Source organism: Mesoplodon bidens, assembly GCF_964165515.1.
Source record: "Mesoplodon bidens genome assembly, chromosome: 10".
NCBI classification, from domain to species: Eukaryota; Metazoa; Chordata; class Mammalia; order Artiodactyla; family Ziphiidae; genus Mesoplodon; species Mesoplodon bidens.
This window is the reverse complement of record NC_138172.1, coordinates 17,739,465-17,760,392: the sequence shown is the minus strand read 5'-3', so window position 1 is coordinate 17,760,392 and position 20,928 is coordinate 17,739,465. Positions and strand designations below refer to the sequence as shown.

Below are 20,928 nucleotides of genomic sequence, written 5' to 3'. Positions count from 1 at the left end.
TCCAGAAAAAGAATTCAGAATAATATAGTGAAGGTGATCCAGGACCTCGGAAAAACAATGGAGGCAAAGATAGAGAAGATGCAAGAAATGTTTAACAAAGACCTAGATGAATTAAAGAACAAACAAACAGAGATGAACAATACTATAACTGAAATGAAAACTACACTAGAAGGAATCAATAGCAGAATAACTGAGGCAGAAGAATGGATAAGTGACCTGGAAGACAGAATGGTGGAATTCACTGCTGTGGAAGAGAATAAAGAAAACAGAATGAAAAGAAATGAAGACAGCCTAAGAGACCTCTGGGACAACATTAAACACAACAACATCTGCATTATAGGGGTCCCAGAATGAGAAGAGAGAGAGAAAGGACCTGAGAAAACATATGAAGAGATTACAGTCGAAAACTTCCCTAACATGGGAAAGGAAACAGCCACCCAAGTCCAGGAAGCACAGCGAGTCCCATACAGGATAAACCCAAGGAGAAACACGCTGAGACACATAGTAATCAAATTGGCAAAAAATAAAGACAAAGAAAAATTATTGAAAGCAGCAAGGAAAAAACGAAATGTAACATACAAGGGAACTCCCATAAGGTTAACAGCTGATTTCTCAGCAGAAACTCTAAAAGCCAGAAGGGAGTGGCATGATATACTTAAAGTGATGAAAGAGAGGAACCTACAACCAAGATTACTCTACCCAGCAAGGATCTCATTCAGATTTGATGGAGAAATCAAAAGCTTTACAGACAAGCAAAAGCTAAGAGAATTCAGCACCACCAAACCAGCTCTACAACAAATGCTAAAGGAACTTCTCTAAGTGGGAAACACAAAAAAAGAAAAGGATCTACAAAAACAAACCCAAAACAATTAAGAAAATGGTCATAGGAACATACATACCGATAATTACCTTAAACGTGAATGGATTAAATGCTCCAACCAAAAGACACAGGCGTGCTGAATGGATTCAAAAACATGACCCATCTATATGCTGTCTACAAGAGACCGACTTCAGACCTAGGGACACATACAGACTGAAAGTGAGAGGAAAAAGATATGCCATGCAACTGGAAATCAAAAGAAAGCTGGAGTAGCTATACTCATATCAGATAAAATAGACTTTAAAATAAAGAATGTTACAAGAGACAAGGAAGGACACTGCATAATGATCAAGGGATCAATCCAAGAAGAGGATATAACAATTATAAATATATATGCACCCAACACAGGAGCACATCAATATATAAGGCAACTAACTGCTAACAGCTATAAAAGAGGAAATCGACAGTAACACAATAATAATGGGGGACTTTAACACCTCACTTACACCAATGGACAGATCATCCAAAATGAAAATAAATAAGGAAATAGAAGCTTTAAATGACACAACAGACCAGATAGATTTAATTGATATTTATAGGACATTCCATCCAAAAACAGCAGATTACACTTTCTTCTCAAGTGCACACGGAACATTCTCCAGGATAGATCACATCTTGGGTCACAAATCAAGCCTCAGTAAATGTAAGAAAATTGAAATCACATCAAGCATCTTTTCTGAGCACAACGCTATGAGATTAGAAATGAATTACAGGGAAAAAAACGTAAAAAACACAAACACATGGAGGCTAAACAATACGTTACTAAATAACCAAGAGATCACTGAACAAATCAAAGAGGATATCAAAAAATACCTAGAGACAAATGACAGTGGAAACACGATGATCCAAAACCTATGGGATGGGCTCCCCTGGTGGTGCAGTGGTTGAGAGTCCACCTGCCAATGCAGGGGACACGAGTTCGTGCCCCAGTCCGGGAAGATCCCACATGCCGTGGAGCGGCTGGGCCCCTGAGCCATGGCCGCTAAGCCTGCGTGTCTGGAGTCTGTGCTCCGCAACAGGAGAGGCCACAACAGGGAGAGGCCACAACATTGAGAGGCCTGCGTACTGGAAAAAAAAAAAAAAAACCTATGGGATGCAGCAAAAGCAGTTCTAAGAGGGAAGCTTATAGCTATACAAGCCTACCTCAAGCAACAAGAAAAATCTCAAGTAAACAATCTAACCTTACGCCTAAAGGAACTAGAGAAAGAAGAACAAACAAAACCCAAAGTTAGCAGAAGGAAAGAAATCATAAAGATAAGAGCAGAAATAAATGAAATAGAAACAAAGAAAACAATAGCAAAGATCAATAAAACTAGAAGCTGGTTCTTTGAGAAGATAAACAAAACTGATAAACCATTAGCCAGACTCATCAAGTAAAAGAGGGAGAGGACTCAAATCAGTAAAATTAGAAATGAAAAAGGAGAAGTTACAACAGACACTGCAGAAATACAAAGCATCCTAAAAGACTACTACAAGCAACTCTACGCCAATAAAATGGACAACCTGGAAGAAATGGACAAATTCTTAGCAAGGTATAAACTTCTAAGACTGAACCAGGAAGAAACAGAAAATATGAACAGACTAATCACAAGTAATGAAATTGAAACTGTGATTAAGAATCTTCCAACAAACAAAAGTCCAGGACCAGATGGCTTCACAGGTGAATTCTATCAAACATTTAGAGAAGAGCTAACACCTATCCTTCTCAAACTCTTCCAAAAAACTGCAGAGGAAGGAACACTCCCAAACTCATTCTATGAGGCCACCATCACCCTCATACCAAAAGCAGAGAAAGATACTACAAAAAAAGAAAATTACAGACCAATATCACTGATGAATATAAATGCAAAAATCCTCAACAAAATACTAGGAAACAGAATCTAACAACACATTAAAAGGATCATACACCATGATCAAGTGGAATTTATCCCAGGGAGGCAAGGATTCTTCAGTATACACAAATGAATCAATGTGATACACCATATTAACAAACTGAAGAATAAAAAACATATGATCATCTCAATACATGCAGAAAAAGCTTTTGACAAAATTCAATACCCATTTATGATAAAACTCTCCAGAAAGTGGGCATAGAGGGTACCTACCTCAACATAATAAAGGCCATATACGACAAACCCACAGCAAACATCATTCTCAATGGTGAAAAACTAAGATCCTTCCTCTAAGATCAGGAACGAGACAAGGACCGACTATTATTCAACATAGTTTTGGAAGTCCTAGCCATGGCAATCAGATAAGAAAAAGAAATAGAAGGAGTACAAATTGGAAAAGAAGAAGTAAAACTGTCACTGTTTGCAGATGACATAATACTATACATAGAGAATCCTAAAAATGCCACCAGAAAACTACTAGAGCTAATCAATGAATTTGGTAAAGTAGCAGGATACAAAATTAATGCACAGAAATCTGTTGCATTCCTATATACTAATGATGAAAAATCTGAAAGAGAAATAATGGAAACACTCGCATTTACCACTGCAACAAATAGAATAAAATACCTAGGAGTAAACCTACCTGGGGAAACAAAAGACCTGTATGCAGAAAACTATAATAAGACACTGATGAAAGAAATTAAAAATGATACCAACAGATGGAGAGATATACCACGTTCTTGGGTTGGAAGAATCAATATTGTGAAAATGACTACACTACCCAAAGCAATCTACACATTCAGTGCAATCCCTATCAAATTACCAATGGCACTTTTTATGGAACTAGAACAAATCATCTTAAAATTTGTATGGAGACACAAAAGACCTCGAATAGCCAAACCAGTCTTGAGGGAAAGAAACGGAGCTGGAGGAATCAGCTGCCCTGACTTCAGACTATACTTCAAAGCTACAGTAATCAAGACAATATGGTACTGGCACAAAAACAGAAATATAGATCAGTGGAACAAGATAGAAAGCCCAGAGGTAAACTCACGCACCTATGGTCAACTAATCTGTAACAAAGGAGGCAAGGATATATAATGGCGAAAAGACAGTCTCTTCAATAAGTGGTGCTGGGAAAACTGGACAGCTACATGTAAAAGAATGAAATTAGAACACTCCCTAACACCATCCACAAAAATAAACTCAAAATGGATTAGAGACCTAAATGTAAGACTGGACACTATAAAACTCTTAGAGGAAAACATAGGAAGAACACTCTTTGACATAAATCTCAGCAAGATCTTGTTTGATCCACCTCCTAGAGTAATGGAAATAAAAACAAAAATAAACAAACGGAACCTAATGAAACTTCAAAGCTTTTGCACAGCAAAGGAAACCATAAACAAGACGAAAAGACAACCCTCAGAATGGGAGAAAATATTCGCAAACAAATCAACAGACAAAGGATTAATCTCCAAAATAGATAAACAGCCCATGCAGCTCAATATTAAAGAAACAAACAACCCAATCCAAAAGTGGGCAGAAGACCTAAATAGACATTTCTCCCAAGGAGACAGACAGATGGCCAAGAAGCACATGAAAAGCTGCTCGACATCACTAATTATTAGAGAAATGAAAATCAAAACTACAATGAGGTATCACCTCACACCAGTGAGAATAAGCATCATCAGAAAATCTACAAACAACAAATGCTGGAGAGGGTGTGGAGAAAAGGGAACCCTCTTGCACTCTTGGTGGGAACGTAAATTGATACAGCTACTATGGAGAATAGTGTGGAGGTTCCTTAAAAAACTAACAACAGAATTACCATATGATCCAGCAATCCCACTACTGGGCATATACCCAGAGAAAACCATAATTCAAAAAGACACATGCACCCCAATGTTCACTGCAGCACTATTTATAGTAGCCGTGGAAGCAACCTAAATGCCCATCGACAGACGAATGGATAAAGGAGATGTGGTACATATATACAATGGAATATTACTCAGCCATAAAAAAGAACAAAATTGAGTCATTTGTTGAGATGTGGATGGATCTAGACACTGTCATACAGAGTGAAGTAAGTCAGAAAGAGAAAAACAAATATCGTATATTAACGCATGTATGTGGAACCTAGAAAAATGGTACAGATGAACCGGTTTGCAGGGCAGAAGTTGAGACACAGATGTATGTACACCAAGGGGGGAAAACCGTGGTGGGGTGGGGATGGTGGTGTGCTGAATTGGGCGATTGGGATTGACATGTATACACTGATGTGTATAAAATTGATGACTAATAAGCAGCTGCAGTATAAAAAAACTAAACAAACAAAAAAAAACCCTGGGCCCCGCAGTGATAGCGCTAAGTCCTAATCTCTGGACCACCAGAGAATTCCGTATAACCTCTCATTTATTTATGGCAGATCAAGGGTTTTTTTTCTTTATTTTCATTTTAAAAGTCCACTAAGTGTATACTCATAAAAGAAATCATTTCTGGAGTAATAAATGTTCTGAACAGCTAAAAATAAATAAATAAATACATACATACATACATAAATAGGCATCAGGACCATTGGGATGGATTGAAAACAGGTGTCTAACATGTTTCACATACAACTCAACAACAGGCAGTAATCTCTAATTATTACAAGCATCCCCTTCCCAAACTCTCCCATTGTGCTGACTGATGCAAATATGAAGTTAAGTAGCTCTGCCCACATACCAACTGTGTAAACTTGGACTCGTCACCTAATCTCATAGCCTCAGCTTGTGCAACAGTTAAGATGGGATAATCACCACTTCCCTCAAAAGAGCTATGAGAATCAAGTAAGAGGATGCCTGTCAGTTTTTGGCTCAGGTCTGATTCCTATTATGATTATGATTACCAGGCATTATGATCCTACCAAATATCTATTTTCTTTCTGGAAAAAAAAAAGGATTCAGCACTTTAATATAAATTAAGTCTGAGCAACTGCAGCCTTTCCATATTTTTTTTGGGGGGGGGGTAAACTCCTGGGTTTATTTTCATATTCACACGGCAGGACATACGGACAGGAGGGAGGCTTTCCTACAGGAGGGTGGGACGTGGCAGTCGGAGCTCTGCCACGCCGGGGCCACGGCAAAGGACTCGAGCACAGTCTGTGAGCAACTGCCTGACCGGGACCGATGGGTAGGGGTGGGTGATGGCAGGAGGCGTGCTGAGGGTGCCCTGCGGGGGGTTGGCCTGGCCCTGCGGCCACCTCGAGGGTCAGCCTTGTCCCTCACCTTGCAGAGGCACCAAGCAAAGGCTCCAGGCCCCAGCGCTCCTGAGAACTGGATGGGACCGAATCCAGCAGGATTCCAACGGGAAGTGGGGGCAGGCCCACCTGGGCTGCTTGATTTGTCCTGAAGGGATGCAGACGTGGGAGATGCCGCTTTGTCAAAGGCAGAGCCCCAGGGAGGAGGCGGCCGACACGCCCCACCTCTGCATCCTGAGCCCTTGCAACTATTTTATTTACAACGCTGCAAATAACACACCTACTGTGTCCTGAACCAAGAAACGAGTGGAAATTTCTCTCGGTTTTTTTTTTTTTTTGCGGCACGCGGGCCTCTCACTGTTGTGGCCTCTCACTGTTGTGGCCTCTCACTGTTGTGGCCTCTCCCGTTGCGGAGCACAGGCTCCGGATGCGCAGGCTCAGCGGCCATGGCTCACAGGCCCAGCCGCTCCGTGGCATGTGGGATCCTCCCGGACCGGGGCACGAACCCGTGTCCCCTGCATCGGCAGGCGGACTCTCAACCACTGCGCCACCAGGGAAGCCCTTCTCGTGTTTTAAGAGGCAAGTTCCACTTGTGGAATTCAGCGCCTGGTAGGGCTGGCACTTGTGCCGCCCCACAGGACAGCAGTGGCCAGCAGGGACCTCGGCGTGGGGAGCTCTGATCCCTGGGGCCCGGGGGGGGGGGTATCCACTTTCTCTCCACATGGCGGCACTTCGGTCAGAAGAGGCCCCTGCTCAGGGGCTGAAGCCTGGTCCCTGTGTGCCTGCTCAGCTCCTCGAGAACCTGCTTCTCCTTCTGGTACATCTTCTGCCACTCGGCCTCCGTGCTGTGTGTGAAGCCCAGCAGGTGACAGAGCCCGTGGGTGGCAGTCACAGTCAGGATGTCATAGTAATCTTCATTTTCTCTGCAGTGCTGGAAGATATACTCCACTCCCAGGAAAATATCTCCTAAATTATAGTCATCTGGAAAATCAGGCTGGGGAATTTCGCCTGCTTTCAGATTCTCGTGAAATGGAAAAGAAAGCACATCTGTTGGGGTATCTTTGTCTCTGTAGATTCTATTAATCTGCTGAATCTTCCTGTTGTCGACACAGACGACCCCCAGGTCGAACCTCTGCACCCCCAGGGCTCCCCGCACCGCCTGCACCTTCTCGCGGAGCCGCGCCCGCCTCAGGGGCACCGCCCGCTGCAGGTTCCTCACAACCAAGCTCGTCGCGGCCGGAGCCACCGCGCCCGGGCAGAAGCCGGCGGGCCCACCGGAAGCTCCGCCGCCGCCGCCGCCCGGCCAGAAAGCGGAACCCGAGCGCGTCGGGGCCCAGGCGCGGGACAGACCGGAAGTGGGGCCGCATAGCTTTCTGCTCGCTGCGGGCAGTAGCCTTTCCATATTTTGAAGGCCCCATTATTTGCAGTCACGGTGACCTTGAATTCCTCCAACATGTCGGAGCAGGCGTGCTCTTGGGGATGGCTCTACCGTTTGGTCTGCTCAGAGCAAAATCCGCCAGTGCTGTTTGCTCGCTCACTGTGCAAGTGCAGTGAATGCAGGGGCCGTCCAAAAGCTTTAGCCATTTGATGTTTAAAGCCTGGCCTGAGTGCCAGGTTCCTCCACAACTGTCATTTATCAGCAACGCAATACCACAGGGATATGTATTCATCAAATGCTTATCGACTTACGCTGCAGGGTTTTTTTTTTTCTCCCTTTCATAACATTAGAAAATACTGCTTCTGATTTAAATAGTTTTCTTTGCAGGATGGAAATAAAAAACAAAGTGCTATTACATGGCACCCATTTTCTGATTGGATGCATTGACTGAAGGTGAGCACTTACTCATGCAAATATATTGGAGGCTTAAGGCAGGGTTCCTCAAGCCTAGCACTACTGACATCCTGGGATGGATAATTCTCTGTTGTAGCGGCTGTCCTGCACTTTATGGGATGTTTAGCAGCACCTTTTGCCTCTACCTGCTAGAAGACACTAGGACCACCCCCAGCTGTGACTACCAAAAATGTCTCCAGACATTAACAGATGTCCCCTGGTGGCAAAAATCACCTCCCATTGAGAACCACTGCATCAGAGGATGATATCAGTGCTGAGATTATTAACTGCAGCTGTTTGCTTAAAAAAAAAAATTAAAATGTTTAACATTGGAAGATTCACAGTTATGGCTACCAGTTGTGAATAGTTTAAGAGAAGCATTTTTATGTTTTTAACAGTGTCCATCCATCCAATAAATATAAATTAAATGTAATAATACGTGAAACGGCTTTGTAAACTGTAAAGTATGGTATTAATGATTATTAACATTATATCAGCATGCTCTGGGATTATACAAAGGATGGGTTGCTCAAGGAACTAACTTTTTTTTTGCCCCTGGCCGTGCCGTGGGGCTTGCGGGATCCTAGTTCCTGGACCAGGGATCGAACCCGTGCCCCCTGCAGTGGAAGCGCAGACTCCTAACCACTGGACTGCCAGGGAATTCCCACAAGGAACTAACTTTTTATTAAGCCCATGCTGTGTGCTAAGTACTTTGCTCTTACCATCTTATTTGAACTTCATCCTCTGATTTTCATGGATGAGGGAACATGACCGAGGTCATCAGCAGTACTAGGACCAAGGTCGCTCAGCAGATAAGAGGTGTTGGCAGGATGTGAATATAGGTCTGTAATTCTCTAAACTCATGCACTCCTATTTCACCCACTGTCTGCCATGTGTGTGGATACCATTCTCAAATGGGAGAGAGATAACTCATATACTCTTTGACATGCTTTTCTAGAAACAACGGCATCTATATCTAGAGAAGGCAGCAGGGTTGGAGTGAAATATATAACCTGGAGCTAAAGCCCATTGAACTGGTTAACTTGGGCCTAAATTCAGGACCTGAGACCCACTGAACCAATCATCCAAACCAACTGCTCACAACCTGACATTTTGAGGATCAATTGTTCATACCTGCCTTCCTTTTTTTCTCCTTTAAATACCCAGAAAATTCAGCTTTGATGGAAATATCTGGGAGAAATAAATTCCAAATTGCCCTAGATAACAGGAAGAATTTAGATTCGTAATTTTTTAACTATAATAGGTTGAAATGTGTCCCCTAAAAAAGATTAGGGTGAAGTCTTAATCCCAAGTCCCTAAGAATGTGACCTTACTTGGAAAGAGGGTCATTCCAGAGGTAATCAAGTTAAAATGAGGTCACTGGAGCGGGGCCCTAATCCAGTATGACTGGTGTCCTGATAAAAAGGGGAAATTTGAACGAAGAGGGAAGATAATGCGAAGAGACACAGGGAGAACGCCTTGCGAAGACAGAAGATTGGAGCGATGCTTTTACAAGCCAAGGAACGCCAAAGACTGTGGGCCAACCATCAGAAACCAGGAAGAGCCAAGGAAGGATTCCCCTACAGATGTCTCAGAGGGAGCAGGGCCCTGCTAACACTTTGGTTTTTGACTAACAGCCTCCAGAACTTTGAGTCAATATATTTCTCTTTTTTAAGTCACTCAGTTTGTGATTTAATGGACAAAGGAAACAAGTGTTATGGCAGCCCTTGGAAACTTCATAGAGTATCTATGTTTTGCAAATTAATCCACTGGCAGTTTTGGGGAAATGCATATGGTGTGTTTTCAGGGGGGTTCTAGAGTACTGTATTCGTATGAGTGTAGAGCAGACTGAGTTTCCTGGGGTGGCTTGTCACTGGGTTGTGCTGGCCATATGCACACGTTGGCCCACAGCCATGAAGTCACAGGGCCACTGTGCCAGCTGACAGCTGGGTCCCAGTCAGCCTTCCCCTCTGGTTTTGTTCTCAAGGAGGCTGGGACTTCCTTGCTGTCTGTCACTGGCTGCTCACCGCTTCCTGACCTCTTCCATCCACATATTCAAGGTGCGTCTCTCCTAAGTCCCATGCAAAACAGCCTCCTGGCTTTCGCCCCAAAGATCTCAAAGGTTTATACACATGAATTCTAAGGGATCTGTAAAAATCACATCTTAGAGTAAAATTTCTATTGTAAGACAGCTATATAAATAGGTTCAGAGAAAAAGGAAGACTATTTACAAAACACAGAAACACAAGGGGCATTAATGTTGTGCACCCACCTGGAATGCAGACAAAAAATGGGGATAAGTTAGTGGGTTGCAGGGAAGAAAAAAAAACAAACTGTTTGCGAAATTTCTTGAAGTATAACGCTGATCTGCTGTCTTTAAGAGACGGCTGTAGAGAAAAATCTAGGTGGAAAGTTAAAAAGTGCCCATCTGGCAATAGGAAGCAATGCAGACATCAACACAGCTCCTATGCAGTGGGCTAGGCTGGCGCTGCTATTGGATGATTTCAATTCTGCCTTTGTCAGAGCCTCGGGCGACGGCTTTGTTTATAGGTGTCCTTTCCTTCAAATCCGCCTGCAGGGACTCACCCATGTCATTTGTCAGGGGCTAAACAGCCCGAGGCCAAGAGTAGACATTTACTTACAGCATCTTCAGACTCTTTTAAATAGGCCTTTGGGATTTTGCCACTGACCGCTCAGTAGCAAGAGGCCCTGGGATGCCCTGCCCTGGGTGTTTCTTTTAATTGACTAACCTTGATGGTGCTGTTCAAAACCGCTGTAACCCATGCGTGCCCTCAGTCTGAAGCTTCGAATGACCTTTCTCTGGCCCTCAACACATACGGCGGAGACAATGCAAACATCATTTGGAAGAGGAGTAAATTCAATAACTCAATTACAGCTGCACCAAAGCGCCATTTATCAAACTCGGACTACAGCACTCTGTCTCTCTTAGACCTCTGGTTTTCCACGGCCAGGCATTTGGGGAAAGTCACTAATCAATTTAGGAATGATTAAATTGGAATTTGTAACACTTTCCATTATTAAACCTTCAATCTTCATTACGGCAACTTAATGATTACATCATGGTGGAGAAAAACAAATTACGGGGAGCTGGCATCGTTCAGAAAGCTGGAGTAGCAAGTAAATTGTCAAAAACACCAAAAGTCTAAAACACGTGGCTGTGTAAGTGATGATTTGATGTGTTTAAGGCACACCTAATTGCTATTCGCTTTAGATAAAAATTGAAACGAGACATACTAGGCCTTTACTACATCACTGCTCTTTTTATACAGATTGAGTTGATTTACCTGGAGGGAATGGGTGGGAGCTGGGAAACTGATAAAATCCTATGCAAACTTGGATGTGTGCACATGAGCTTTATTCCAGGAAGAAGGTCCAAAGAGCCTTATCAGATCCTTAAAGGGGAGGTGGTCTCTATTTAGTAAGCGAGGGCATATTCTACAACTTTCCACTATTACTTTCTACGCCCCTTGTCCTCTTTTTCTCAAACTCCAGTATTAGTTTTTGGACCAAAAACTCTTGTACAAAATTTTTTTCTCATTGTTTTAATGACCAATGTTTTGTGCAGGTTCTTTGCAAATTCTTCCCTTATCCATATTCTGAAGGTTCTGGCAGCCAGCAAAGGCTCAGCAGGGCTACCCATCTGACTTTAGGTACTGACGTTCTGGTGGGTTCTAACTGTGCGCAGCCAAAAAAGACAATGAAATTCAAAGAAGTGGGAGGATCATTCATGGCAAAGAATTAAAAAACCCGGAAATTGGAGATATACAGGCCCATTTAAACACTGCAGAAAGTTACAGGGTAGATATTGACAATGATGATGATAAAGATGATACGTAATATTGAGAGTTTATCGGGAGTCCAATGACGTACTAAGCATTTTCATTAAAATTCAATATTCACTATAACCCTTGGAAGTAAGTATTATTTTTCATTTTACAGAAGAAGAAATGGAGGCTCAGAGAAGTTAAGTAACTTGCCCGGTTGTGGTAGCCAAGGTCCCAACGGTCTCTGTGTGGGACTCACACTCTTGCAGATCTCTCCCACACTGCACGGTGGCTGGTCTGTGTGACCAACAGAACGTGGTAAAAGTGGCTGGATGTCACTCCACGGTTAGGGTATAGAAGATACTAAGGCTTCTGTCTTAGGCGTTCTCTCTTTCTCTTTCTTGGATTACCTGCTCTCAGGGAATCCGGCTATAATGGCACAAAGAGACGCATGTGGTAAAGAACTGAGGCTTCCTGCCAAGAGCCACGGCCATGAGCTCAGAGGTGGAACCTCCAGCCCCATCCAAGCCTCAGATGTCTGCTGCCCCCAATAACCTGCCTACAGCCTTGTGAGAGATCCTGAACCAGAGCTCCTCAGAACCTAAGCCACTCCGGGCTCCTGACATTCAGAAGCTGTGTGACAGAACGAAGCTTGCTGTTTGAAGCTCCTAGGTTTTGAGGCAATTTGTTACAGGCCAGTTACACATCTACTAAGCACTAGAGCTTGGATTCAAACCCAAGCCTGCCTGGCTGTCGAGTTCACGTTCTTTATCACGATGCTACCCTGTTTCCTCAGCGTTTCCGAAGCACTGCCTTATGCACCTAGTACCTCTTTTATGGGAAAACAAACTTGACTTCTGCTCCCCCTGCCACCTTTCTAGGTGCTTTTAGGCATGGCCATGGTCTTCCCCAGCCTGCTGATCAGCCAAGAAAAAGGTCAAAGGTAACACAGCTTACCACCCAGACAGATGGGAGAAATCCCAGCGCTTAGCAGGTGTGCCCCCTCTCTCTGGTTTTATCGGCTTTGGAAGTTTATTTTATACACACGGGATTTCTAAGGCAGACGGCTATCCACGGTGTTCAGTGGGAAAACACAATCACATGTCATAATTAAACCTTATTTCTGAAAAAAGAGCAGATTAAACTCACCAAATACCATCTTCCACGATGGGATTTACACATGAAGGTAAATTTACTCAATAATAAGGTCATTCTATGTGTTCCGTCTTCACTGGAAAATCGCCTACATTAAAACACTGCAGGCCCATAATTTCTTTGCAATCCAAACTTCATTGGTGGTGAGGGTGTCGAGCAAATGCTACTATTCGTGGCAACGGTGTAAACTTTTAAGCTCAGAGAACAGAGAGGCATTAAACAAAAGAGGGCCAGCGGGAGACCCATCCATTTCAAGCCCTGGGAGAGGTCCCCCTCGCCAAGTGAAGGGGGGAAAATGAGCCGTGCGGCATTAAGAAAGGAGCAAGCTGTGAGATGAACCAAGGGGTAGATGGTGTGGCTCATGACCCTTCAGCCTTATAACACAGTCCTTCAGCCACGGGGTCGCTAATGAAGGGCGATGCCTGGAAATTAATGGAGTGATGTGGGGTGTGAGGGTGAAGATGGGAGCACGGCGATTTTTCCAGTCCTTTCTGCTCAGACTCAGGGCAGAACGGTTATTAAAGCTTCCAGCACTTTGATAAGTTAATATTTCACCATTATGTTATTAGAATGAGCAAGTCCAGGCATCAAGTATCCAAGCATCTTCTTTCTGAGACACAGAAGGGATCACGAGCCCTAGCAAGAAGAAAGAGAATAAAGACATGCCCATCTGATTCCAAGCTCTGAGGTTCTGATGAGGCAGGAGGCTTCCTCATCTTTTGTTTGAATTCGAAAGGCCCCTTCAGCCAAGTGGACCCTGTGATAATCCTCTACCGAGAGCTCACACCCTCATCACATCCTTCCAAAGCCTCACAAATAGATATTTATGGCAAATACAAAACACCCAGCGTGCTGACTTATGAAAGGCGATTTGTTCCATCTGTGAATTGAGACCTGAAACCTTCCTACTTTCATGTGAGCTGTCATTTTTCTCCTACAAATGAAATGAATAGTTCCTCCTCATGGCAGTCAATTTCAAATTCAAAGGGTTTCCCCGCCCCTGAACCCATTATATTTTGTTGCATAAAACCCATCTCTTAAAATAAACCTCTCAAAGTTGTAAATTAAAAAATAAACTTTCTTGAGAAAATGTCAAATGCAGGCTTGAGAGAAAGGCCAGAAAATCCGTTTAAAGGAATACTGCAGTGAATCTGTCCCCAGGAAATTGGGGGGAAACACTCTGGTGATTGAATATAAATTCACTGTCTTCAGCCAGTTTGTAGTGAAATGAACCTTTAGCTAGGGGTTGCTATATGCTTTTAGAACTGACTGTAAGATGAGCTGTGCCTGCAGTGGAGGGAGATCAAAAAAACACAAAATATGTAGCAGAATATTAAAATAAAAGCCAGGGCGAGCAAACGGCAGAGGGGCCAACACAAGTGCTTGGTACCCTCTCTGGGTATGCAAATAAAAAGTCACCGAAAGGGCTTCCCTGGTGGCACAGTGGTTGAGAGTCCGCCTGCCGGGACACGGGTTCGTGCCCCGGTCCAGGAAGATCCCACATGCCACGGAGCAGCTGGGCCCGTGAGCCATGGCCACTGAGCCTGCACGTCCGGAGCCTGTGCTCCGCGGCGGGAGAGGCCACAGCAGTGAGAGGTCCGCGTACCGCAAAAAAAAAAAAAAAAAAAAAAAAAAAAAGTCACCGAAAATACTCCCCTCACATGCATGGTAGTTGCACTGAACTTATACAATGGAACCAAATAATGACTGGTCAGGCTAGTACTCTTTCGGCGGCAAATCCTTAAGTCTGGAGAAGTTTTCCTAGGGTCTCTGGTCAACTTCCCATCTTTATGGTTTGGCAAGTGTTTCGATGTAGTACTCAGAAATGCACAAAGTGGTAGTCAGCCTCCAAGATGGCGCCAATGACCCCTGCCTCCTGGTGTGCACGCCCCTGGGTAGTCCCCTCCCACATTGTGATGGAGTTGTTTTGTGTGCCTAACAGAATACGGTAGAAGTGATGGTATGTCACTTCCAAGACTGGGTTAAAAAAGGCACCGCTGTTTACGTTTTGCTCACTCTCCCTCTTTCTCTCTCTTTTTGATCATTTGCTGTGGGGGAAGCCAGCTGGCAACTCCTGAGCAGCACGCTGGAGAAGCCCACATGCTGAGGAACCAAGGCCTCCTGCCCACAGCCAGTGAAGACCTGAGGAAGCCTCATCAACAGCCCTGTGAGTGAACCACCCTGGACACGGACCCTCCATTGAGCCCTCAGATGACCACGGTGCAGGTCGACACCCTGACTGCAACCTTGCTAGAGACCCTGCACCAGAACCACTCAGCTAAGTTTCCCCCAGATTCTTGACCCTCAGAAACTGTGTGAGATAGTAAGTCTTTGGTTTTGGTTAAAGCACTACATTTGGGGGCAATCTGTTTGTTACACAGCAATAGGTAACTATTACAACCACCACTGACACCATGTGTTTACTGAGTTCTTATAATGTACCAGACAGTATGTGAAATGTTTTTCAGGAACTATCTCAATAGTGCATCACACCCTATTATGCAGGTCCCATTTTATTATTCCCAGACGCACCTTATGGGATTGCAGTGAGGATTAAGTGACATGTAAAGTATTTAGAACAGTGGCTGGCACACAGTAAGCACTTACTACATGTTAGCTATCAAGATTATTATTATTCCCATTAGACAGAGGAGGGAATCAAGGTCCAGCAAGAGAAAGTGCTTTGTTCTAGGCTGTACAGCTGAGAAGTAGCAAACATGAGTCTCGCTCATTCCAAGGCCCACATTCTCAACCCAGGAGGCTTACTCTAACAGAGCAGTCTTCAATAAACAAAATAAAACACTATTCTCCATGTCTGTGAGTCTGTTTCTCTTTCGTTATTTGTGTCATATTTTAGGTTCCACATATAAGTGATATCATATGGTATTTGTCTTTCTGACTTACTTCGCTTAGTATGATCATCTCTAGGTCCATCCATGTTGCAGCAAATGGCATTATTTCTTGCTCTTTTATGGCCGAGTAAATCACAGACATAGAGAACAGACTTGTGGTTGTCAAGGGGGAGGGGAGGTGGGGGAGGGGAGGATTGAGAGTTTGGGATTAGCAGATGCCAACTAGTATATACAGGATGGATAAACAACAAGGTCCTACTGTATAGCACAGAGAACTATATTCAATATCCTGTGATAAACCAGAATGGAAAAGAATATGAAAAAGAATATACATATGTATAACTGATCACTTTCTGTACAGCAGAAAGTAACACAACATTGTAAGTCAACTATACTTCAGTAAAATTTGAAAAATAAAAGGGTACTGACTTTTAAAATAAAATAAAGTAAAATACATGCTAAAAGCAAAGGTAAAAAATTCCTGGATTGTCTACAATCTTGGATTAACCCTGATCTTGGATTCTTTACATTAAAACCCCCTTCATGTGGGCTGCTGACTGAGCCAACAGTATTTCCTAATGCTCTAAAAGTATTCTCAAACATTAAAAAATAATGAAAGAAATGACTTATCAACAAAAGCCCATAACAAATCAAGGTTTTTATCTGGTGTAAAAATTTATCGAATATCAATGACATTTAGAGCACTGGCTAATTGGAATTAGCCATGGAATTGGCTAATTGCAGTGAGTGCATTGTGGTGAGTCACTAAATCATGGCTCTCTTTAATCAAAGCAGAGAGTGCTGTATGTGCATCACTCTGGCCACATCCTGAACCTGCAGAGAAACCGTAACCTAAGAGTTTCTGTTCCTGGGTTCGCCAGTAGTGGTCGGATTTTAAACAAAGAGAGGTCCAGCCCTCTGACCCAGGTGGGTCAGTGCATTTTTCCTCCAGTGCATCCCAGGTGGGGTTATAATCTCTCTAAGATAAATAGGGATTAACAGAAACTGCCTACTGATACTGTTTCAAAATCACATGTTGACCAAGTCTTACAGAATCGATTAATCAACGTATAGCTGTTATCCCCAGAGCAGAACCTTAGATTGTATATAATTCACCACTGAATGAACATCGGTTCACCATGGAGACACATTTATCATCAGCCTTTGTGCAACGGAAAAGGAAGAAATGTGGCCTGAAGCCTATTCTACCTTCAAGAGTTCTCTGCTCCTTTGAGCTCAGGCAGCTTGAAAAAGACCCTGGCTTTTTCAGATCTCCTTTCTTTATGATACTATCATCGTCAATGAAAGTAACCCAGCAACTTCAAATAAAACTGCCACTCAGAGCATCCACGCTCTTTCAGCCCCCAAGGAGGAGAAGCTAAATCCCTTCTGTTTACTGGTGTTTTCGACTTGGGAAGGGAACAATTAGCAGAACCCAGCCCCGAGCCAGAGCCTCTCTTTTGTGGAGGGGCTCCTTTTAGCCAGCATACACTTTCCCACAGTCAACCCAGCGAGTTCCCTTTCTACTGTTATTCCATTGCTGGGCTACATCCAACAACTCGCTGAGAACTCCAAGGGGGAAGTCACCCCCCAGCCTGCTGTATGTAGCCCAGGGCAGGTACCTGGTAGAATCACTCAAACCCGAGTGGGCTCGGCCTGAGAAGTGGATCCCCCTTTGTGTGGCCACCAGCGAGTGCTTTGAGACTGTCTCTGTGATGAGAGCTTGGACCAAAAGGGCCAGCCCTTCCCTTCCTCGACCAGCATCACCAGATGATGGAGTGACCCAAAGCAACCCTGTCTCCCCTCCTGCACCCTGCCAGGCTCCCGAGTCACTATGTGGGAAGCTCAACTCAATATTCACAAGTGTCGTGGGCTCTCACATATTCACTAAAAAACAAGAGCTGCGATTCAAACCTGGCTGTGCAGGGTGTTATTTGGCAAAGTGAGAGGGACAGACTGAGCGGGATGGGGAGACGATGGGAGGAAGCGAAGGAAATCAGGTTAGGTGCAAGGGAGAGTGTAGTGCACGGAACACAATTTCCAACAGAGATGCTGGCACCAGGTGTTCCAATAAACCCCCGTTGTTTGTAATGGGATTTTATTGGGGGCAATCCAATTACGGAGAAGTTCAAACCACCATCCTCAGGGTAAGACCTGAGGCCAGGTTTTCACTATTATAACTCTATTAATACTTCTCCTCACCAGACAACACGTGTCTACCCTTGGCCCTGGTGACTGCCCGTCAGAGAGCGCCCTGATCCCAAAACCACTGGGGCACAAAGGCCACCCTAAGGTCTGGCAGGGCTGCAGCCACTGTGGTCAAAACTGTGGCCAACAGGCTCTGGAGTCCGGAAGGGTACAAGCCTCCCGGAGCTGAGCATCTGGGCAAGCCCTTCATGATCCGGTGTTTCTTACTGTCCTGCAGCGCACTCGACCCTCCCTGTCCTGCCTCTGTTGAAACGTGTCAGTTCAAGCTGCAGGCAAAGCAGGCTCAAGCCTCTGGTCCTCGGCACACACAGGGCTCTCTGCTCAGAAAGGCTTCCCAGCATTGGCCTGATGTCTTTTTGTTTAGCTCTCCTTGAAACCATGCTGATGGCATACTCTACTCTTTCCAGGAACCTGCTTCTATTCAGCTTCTCAAGTCTGATTGGAAAGCCCTCCCCGGACCTTGTCCCTACCCTCTGACCCACGGTGCTGGCCTCTGTAAAGGCACTTGCTTCAGCGGGAAGGACGGTGATATTTCCACCTCTCTCCCCACGGCACTGTGTGCTCCTTCACAGGTGGGGCGGGGCGCGATTCCTTCCTTCATCTGCGCCCCCGGCATCCAGCACAACCGGAAATGGACCAGCCTAAACAACTGCTGTCCTACAGAAGGTCCTCGCTCCTAATTCAGGGTGTTTCTAGTGGCTGCTGGCCCTGGACACGTACTGCTTTCTTAACCCCATGTCCCACATTTTCTCCGTCATCATGAAAAGAGGACAAGCAGCTTCTGTATCTCACTTTCTTGGGGTTACTGACTGCTTAATTACATGCGCTATCTCACCTCTAACACTTCTGTGAATCAGGTACTTGTATTATTCTTTTTTTAAAATTGAAGTATAGTTAATTTACAATGTTGTGCTAGTTTCAAGTGTACAGCAAAGTGATTCAGTTATATGAGTGCGTGTATATATATATATATATATACACACACATATATCAATATATGTATTCTTTTTCAGATTCTTTTACATTATAGGTTATTACAACATATCGAATACAGTTCCCTGTGCTACACAGTATGTCTTTGTTTTTAATTTTATATATAGTAGTGTGTATATGTTAATCCCAAATTCCTAACTTATCCCTTCCCCCCTTTTGGTAACCGTAAGTTTGTTTTCTATGTGTGAGAGTCTATTTGTTTGGTAAATAAGTTCATTTGTATCATTTTTTTTAAGATTCCACACATAAGCGATATCGTATGGTATTTGTTTTTCTCTGTCTGACTTCTCTTAATACGATAATCTCTAGACTTGTATTATTCTTTTTTTTTTTCTTGCGGTACGTGGGCCTCTCACTGTTGTGGCCTCTTCCATTGCAGAGCACAGGCTCTGGATGCGCAGGCTCAGAGGCCATGGCTCATGGGCCCAGCCGCTCCGTGGCACGTGGGATCTTCCCAGACCGGGGCACGAACCCGTGTCCCCTGCATTGGCAGGCGGACTCTCAACAACTGCACCACCAGGGAAGTCCTAGACTTGTATTATTCTTGATTTACACCTGGGTGATACGGTTTGGGTAAGTGACTTGCCCAAGGTCACAACAGTCCAGTAAACGGCAGAGCTGGGATCTGGCCCCCGTCTGTCTCGACCCTGAAACCTGTGCTATTCACCACTATGCACGAAGTTCTTATTCCTACAGGGCTTCTAATGGGCTTCTGAACCCTCTGACACAGGACTGTGTGTAGTGATCAGATGTGCCAGAGGTTAAACAGAATATAATGCCCGTCCAGGAGTATATCACTTTGGAGAACAATCTCCCCCTCTTAGACAATTAATTCAACTTAATAAAAAGCTTTGATTGATAGGAGTCTATCTCCTACAAGACAAACAACTGGACTCACGGATACCCACTGATCTCAGGAGCCACAAACTGCCCGTTCTTATTTCTTACCCTTGAAAAAAATGGAATAAAATATTCAAATTTATGAACAGGTTGTTCACAAAATTTAGAGTGTAATTTAAAAAAACTAAGGGATATCAGAGATTATCCAACCCACCTCACTTACTTTATAGAGGAGAACAGAAACGCCCATGAAAAGTGTAAAAGACTTGACCCAAACCACAAAGCTAGCCAGTGGCAACCTTGGGACTATACACAGGTGTCCTGAATCCCAGCCCAGTATTCCTTCTATCATCCAAACATAGCAAAACATTTTCAATGTAAGGGCATCTCTCACTGATTGGCCGTGACTGTAGGGGGCTCTGAGGAGAGGAAGGCAATGATTGATTAGTCAGCCTGGTGCAGGTGTCAGGTTAGAGTGCACAGGAGCAAGCTGTTCCCTTCTCAAGCTCCTTTTTCACAGAAATGTCTCCAGGTTTAATTGTAGTAAATTCATAATTTATCTCAAGAGCTATTGTATCAATACCATCCCAAGTCAAGTTCCTTAGATTGTTACAACTCTATTTTTAAGAGAATACACAGTTTGAGTTGCAACACAGGACCCCAGAACCCTAGACCCATCCTTGGAGGCAAGCTGTCAGAAAGGGAGATGAAGCTGGAACTCACTGAAGATTAACCCATTAGAGAGCCTCAACTCTTCATTCTCTTAAAAAAAGTAGGTGACAGCTTTAGATGGATACACCCTTTCCAGGTTGCCTCAGTGGTGGCTATCACTCTTCTAGGCTGTGTCACAATGGCCAAATCACACATTTACCATCTAGTTCCTTAAAGCATTTGAGATGTTTTTAAATGAAATCTCCAACAGTCTTCAACTTCTTTTTTCAAAACATTGTGCGCAGGCTTCCCTTGTGGCACAGTGGTTAAGAATCCACCTGCCAACTGAGGGGACATGGGTTCGAGCCCTGGTCCAGGAAGATCCCACATGCCACGGAGCAACTAAGCCTGTGCGCCACAACTACTGAACCTGTGTGCCACAACTACTGAAGCCCGCACGCCTAAAGCTCGTGCTCCGCAACAAGACAAGCCACCGCAATAAGACAAGCCACCACAATGAGAAGCCCGCGCACTGAAATGAAGAGTAGCTCCCGCTGGCTGCAACTAGAGAAAGCCTGCGCACAGTAGCAAAGACCCAAC

At 44.2% G+C, this 20,928-nt stretch overlaps 2 protein-coding genes across 3 annotated transcripts in view; both read right to left on the bottom strand.

The window, feature by feature from the left end:
* Window positions 1-20,928, bottom strand: part of PDZRN3 (PDZ domain containing ring finger 3) — a 252,658-nt gene that overhangs the window by 89,094 nt on the left and 142,636 nt on the right. The gene's annotated exons all lie outside the window — the stretch shown is intronic.
* On the bottom strand, window positions 6,398-7,415 carry LOC308623758 (endoribonuclease YbeY-like; the record flags this gene model as incomplete). The annotated part of the gene is made up of 1 exon (XM_081246456.1): window positions 6,398-7,415. The coding sequence occupies one exon, from the start codon at window positions 7,413-7,415 to the stop codon at window positions 6,750-6,752; it is 666 nt and encodes a 221-aa protein (XP_081102582.1). The 3' UTR covers window positions 6,398-6,749.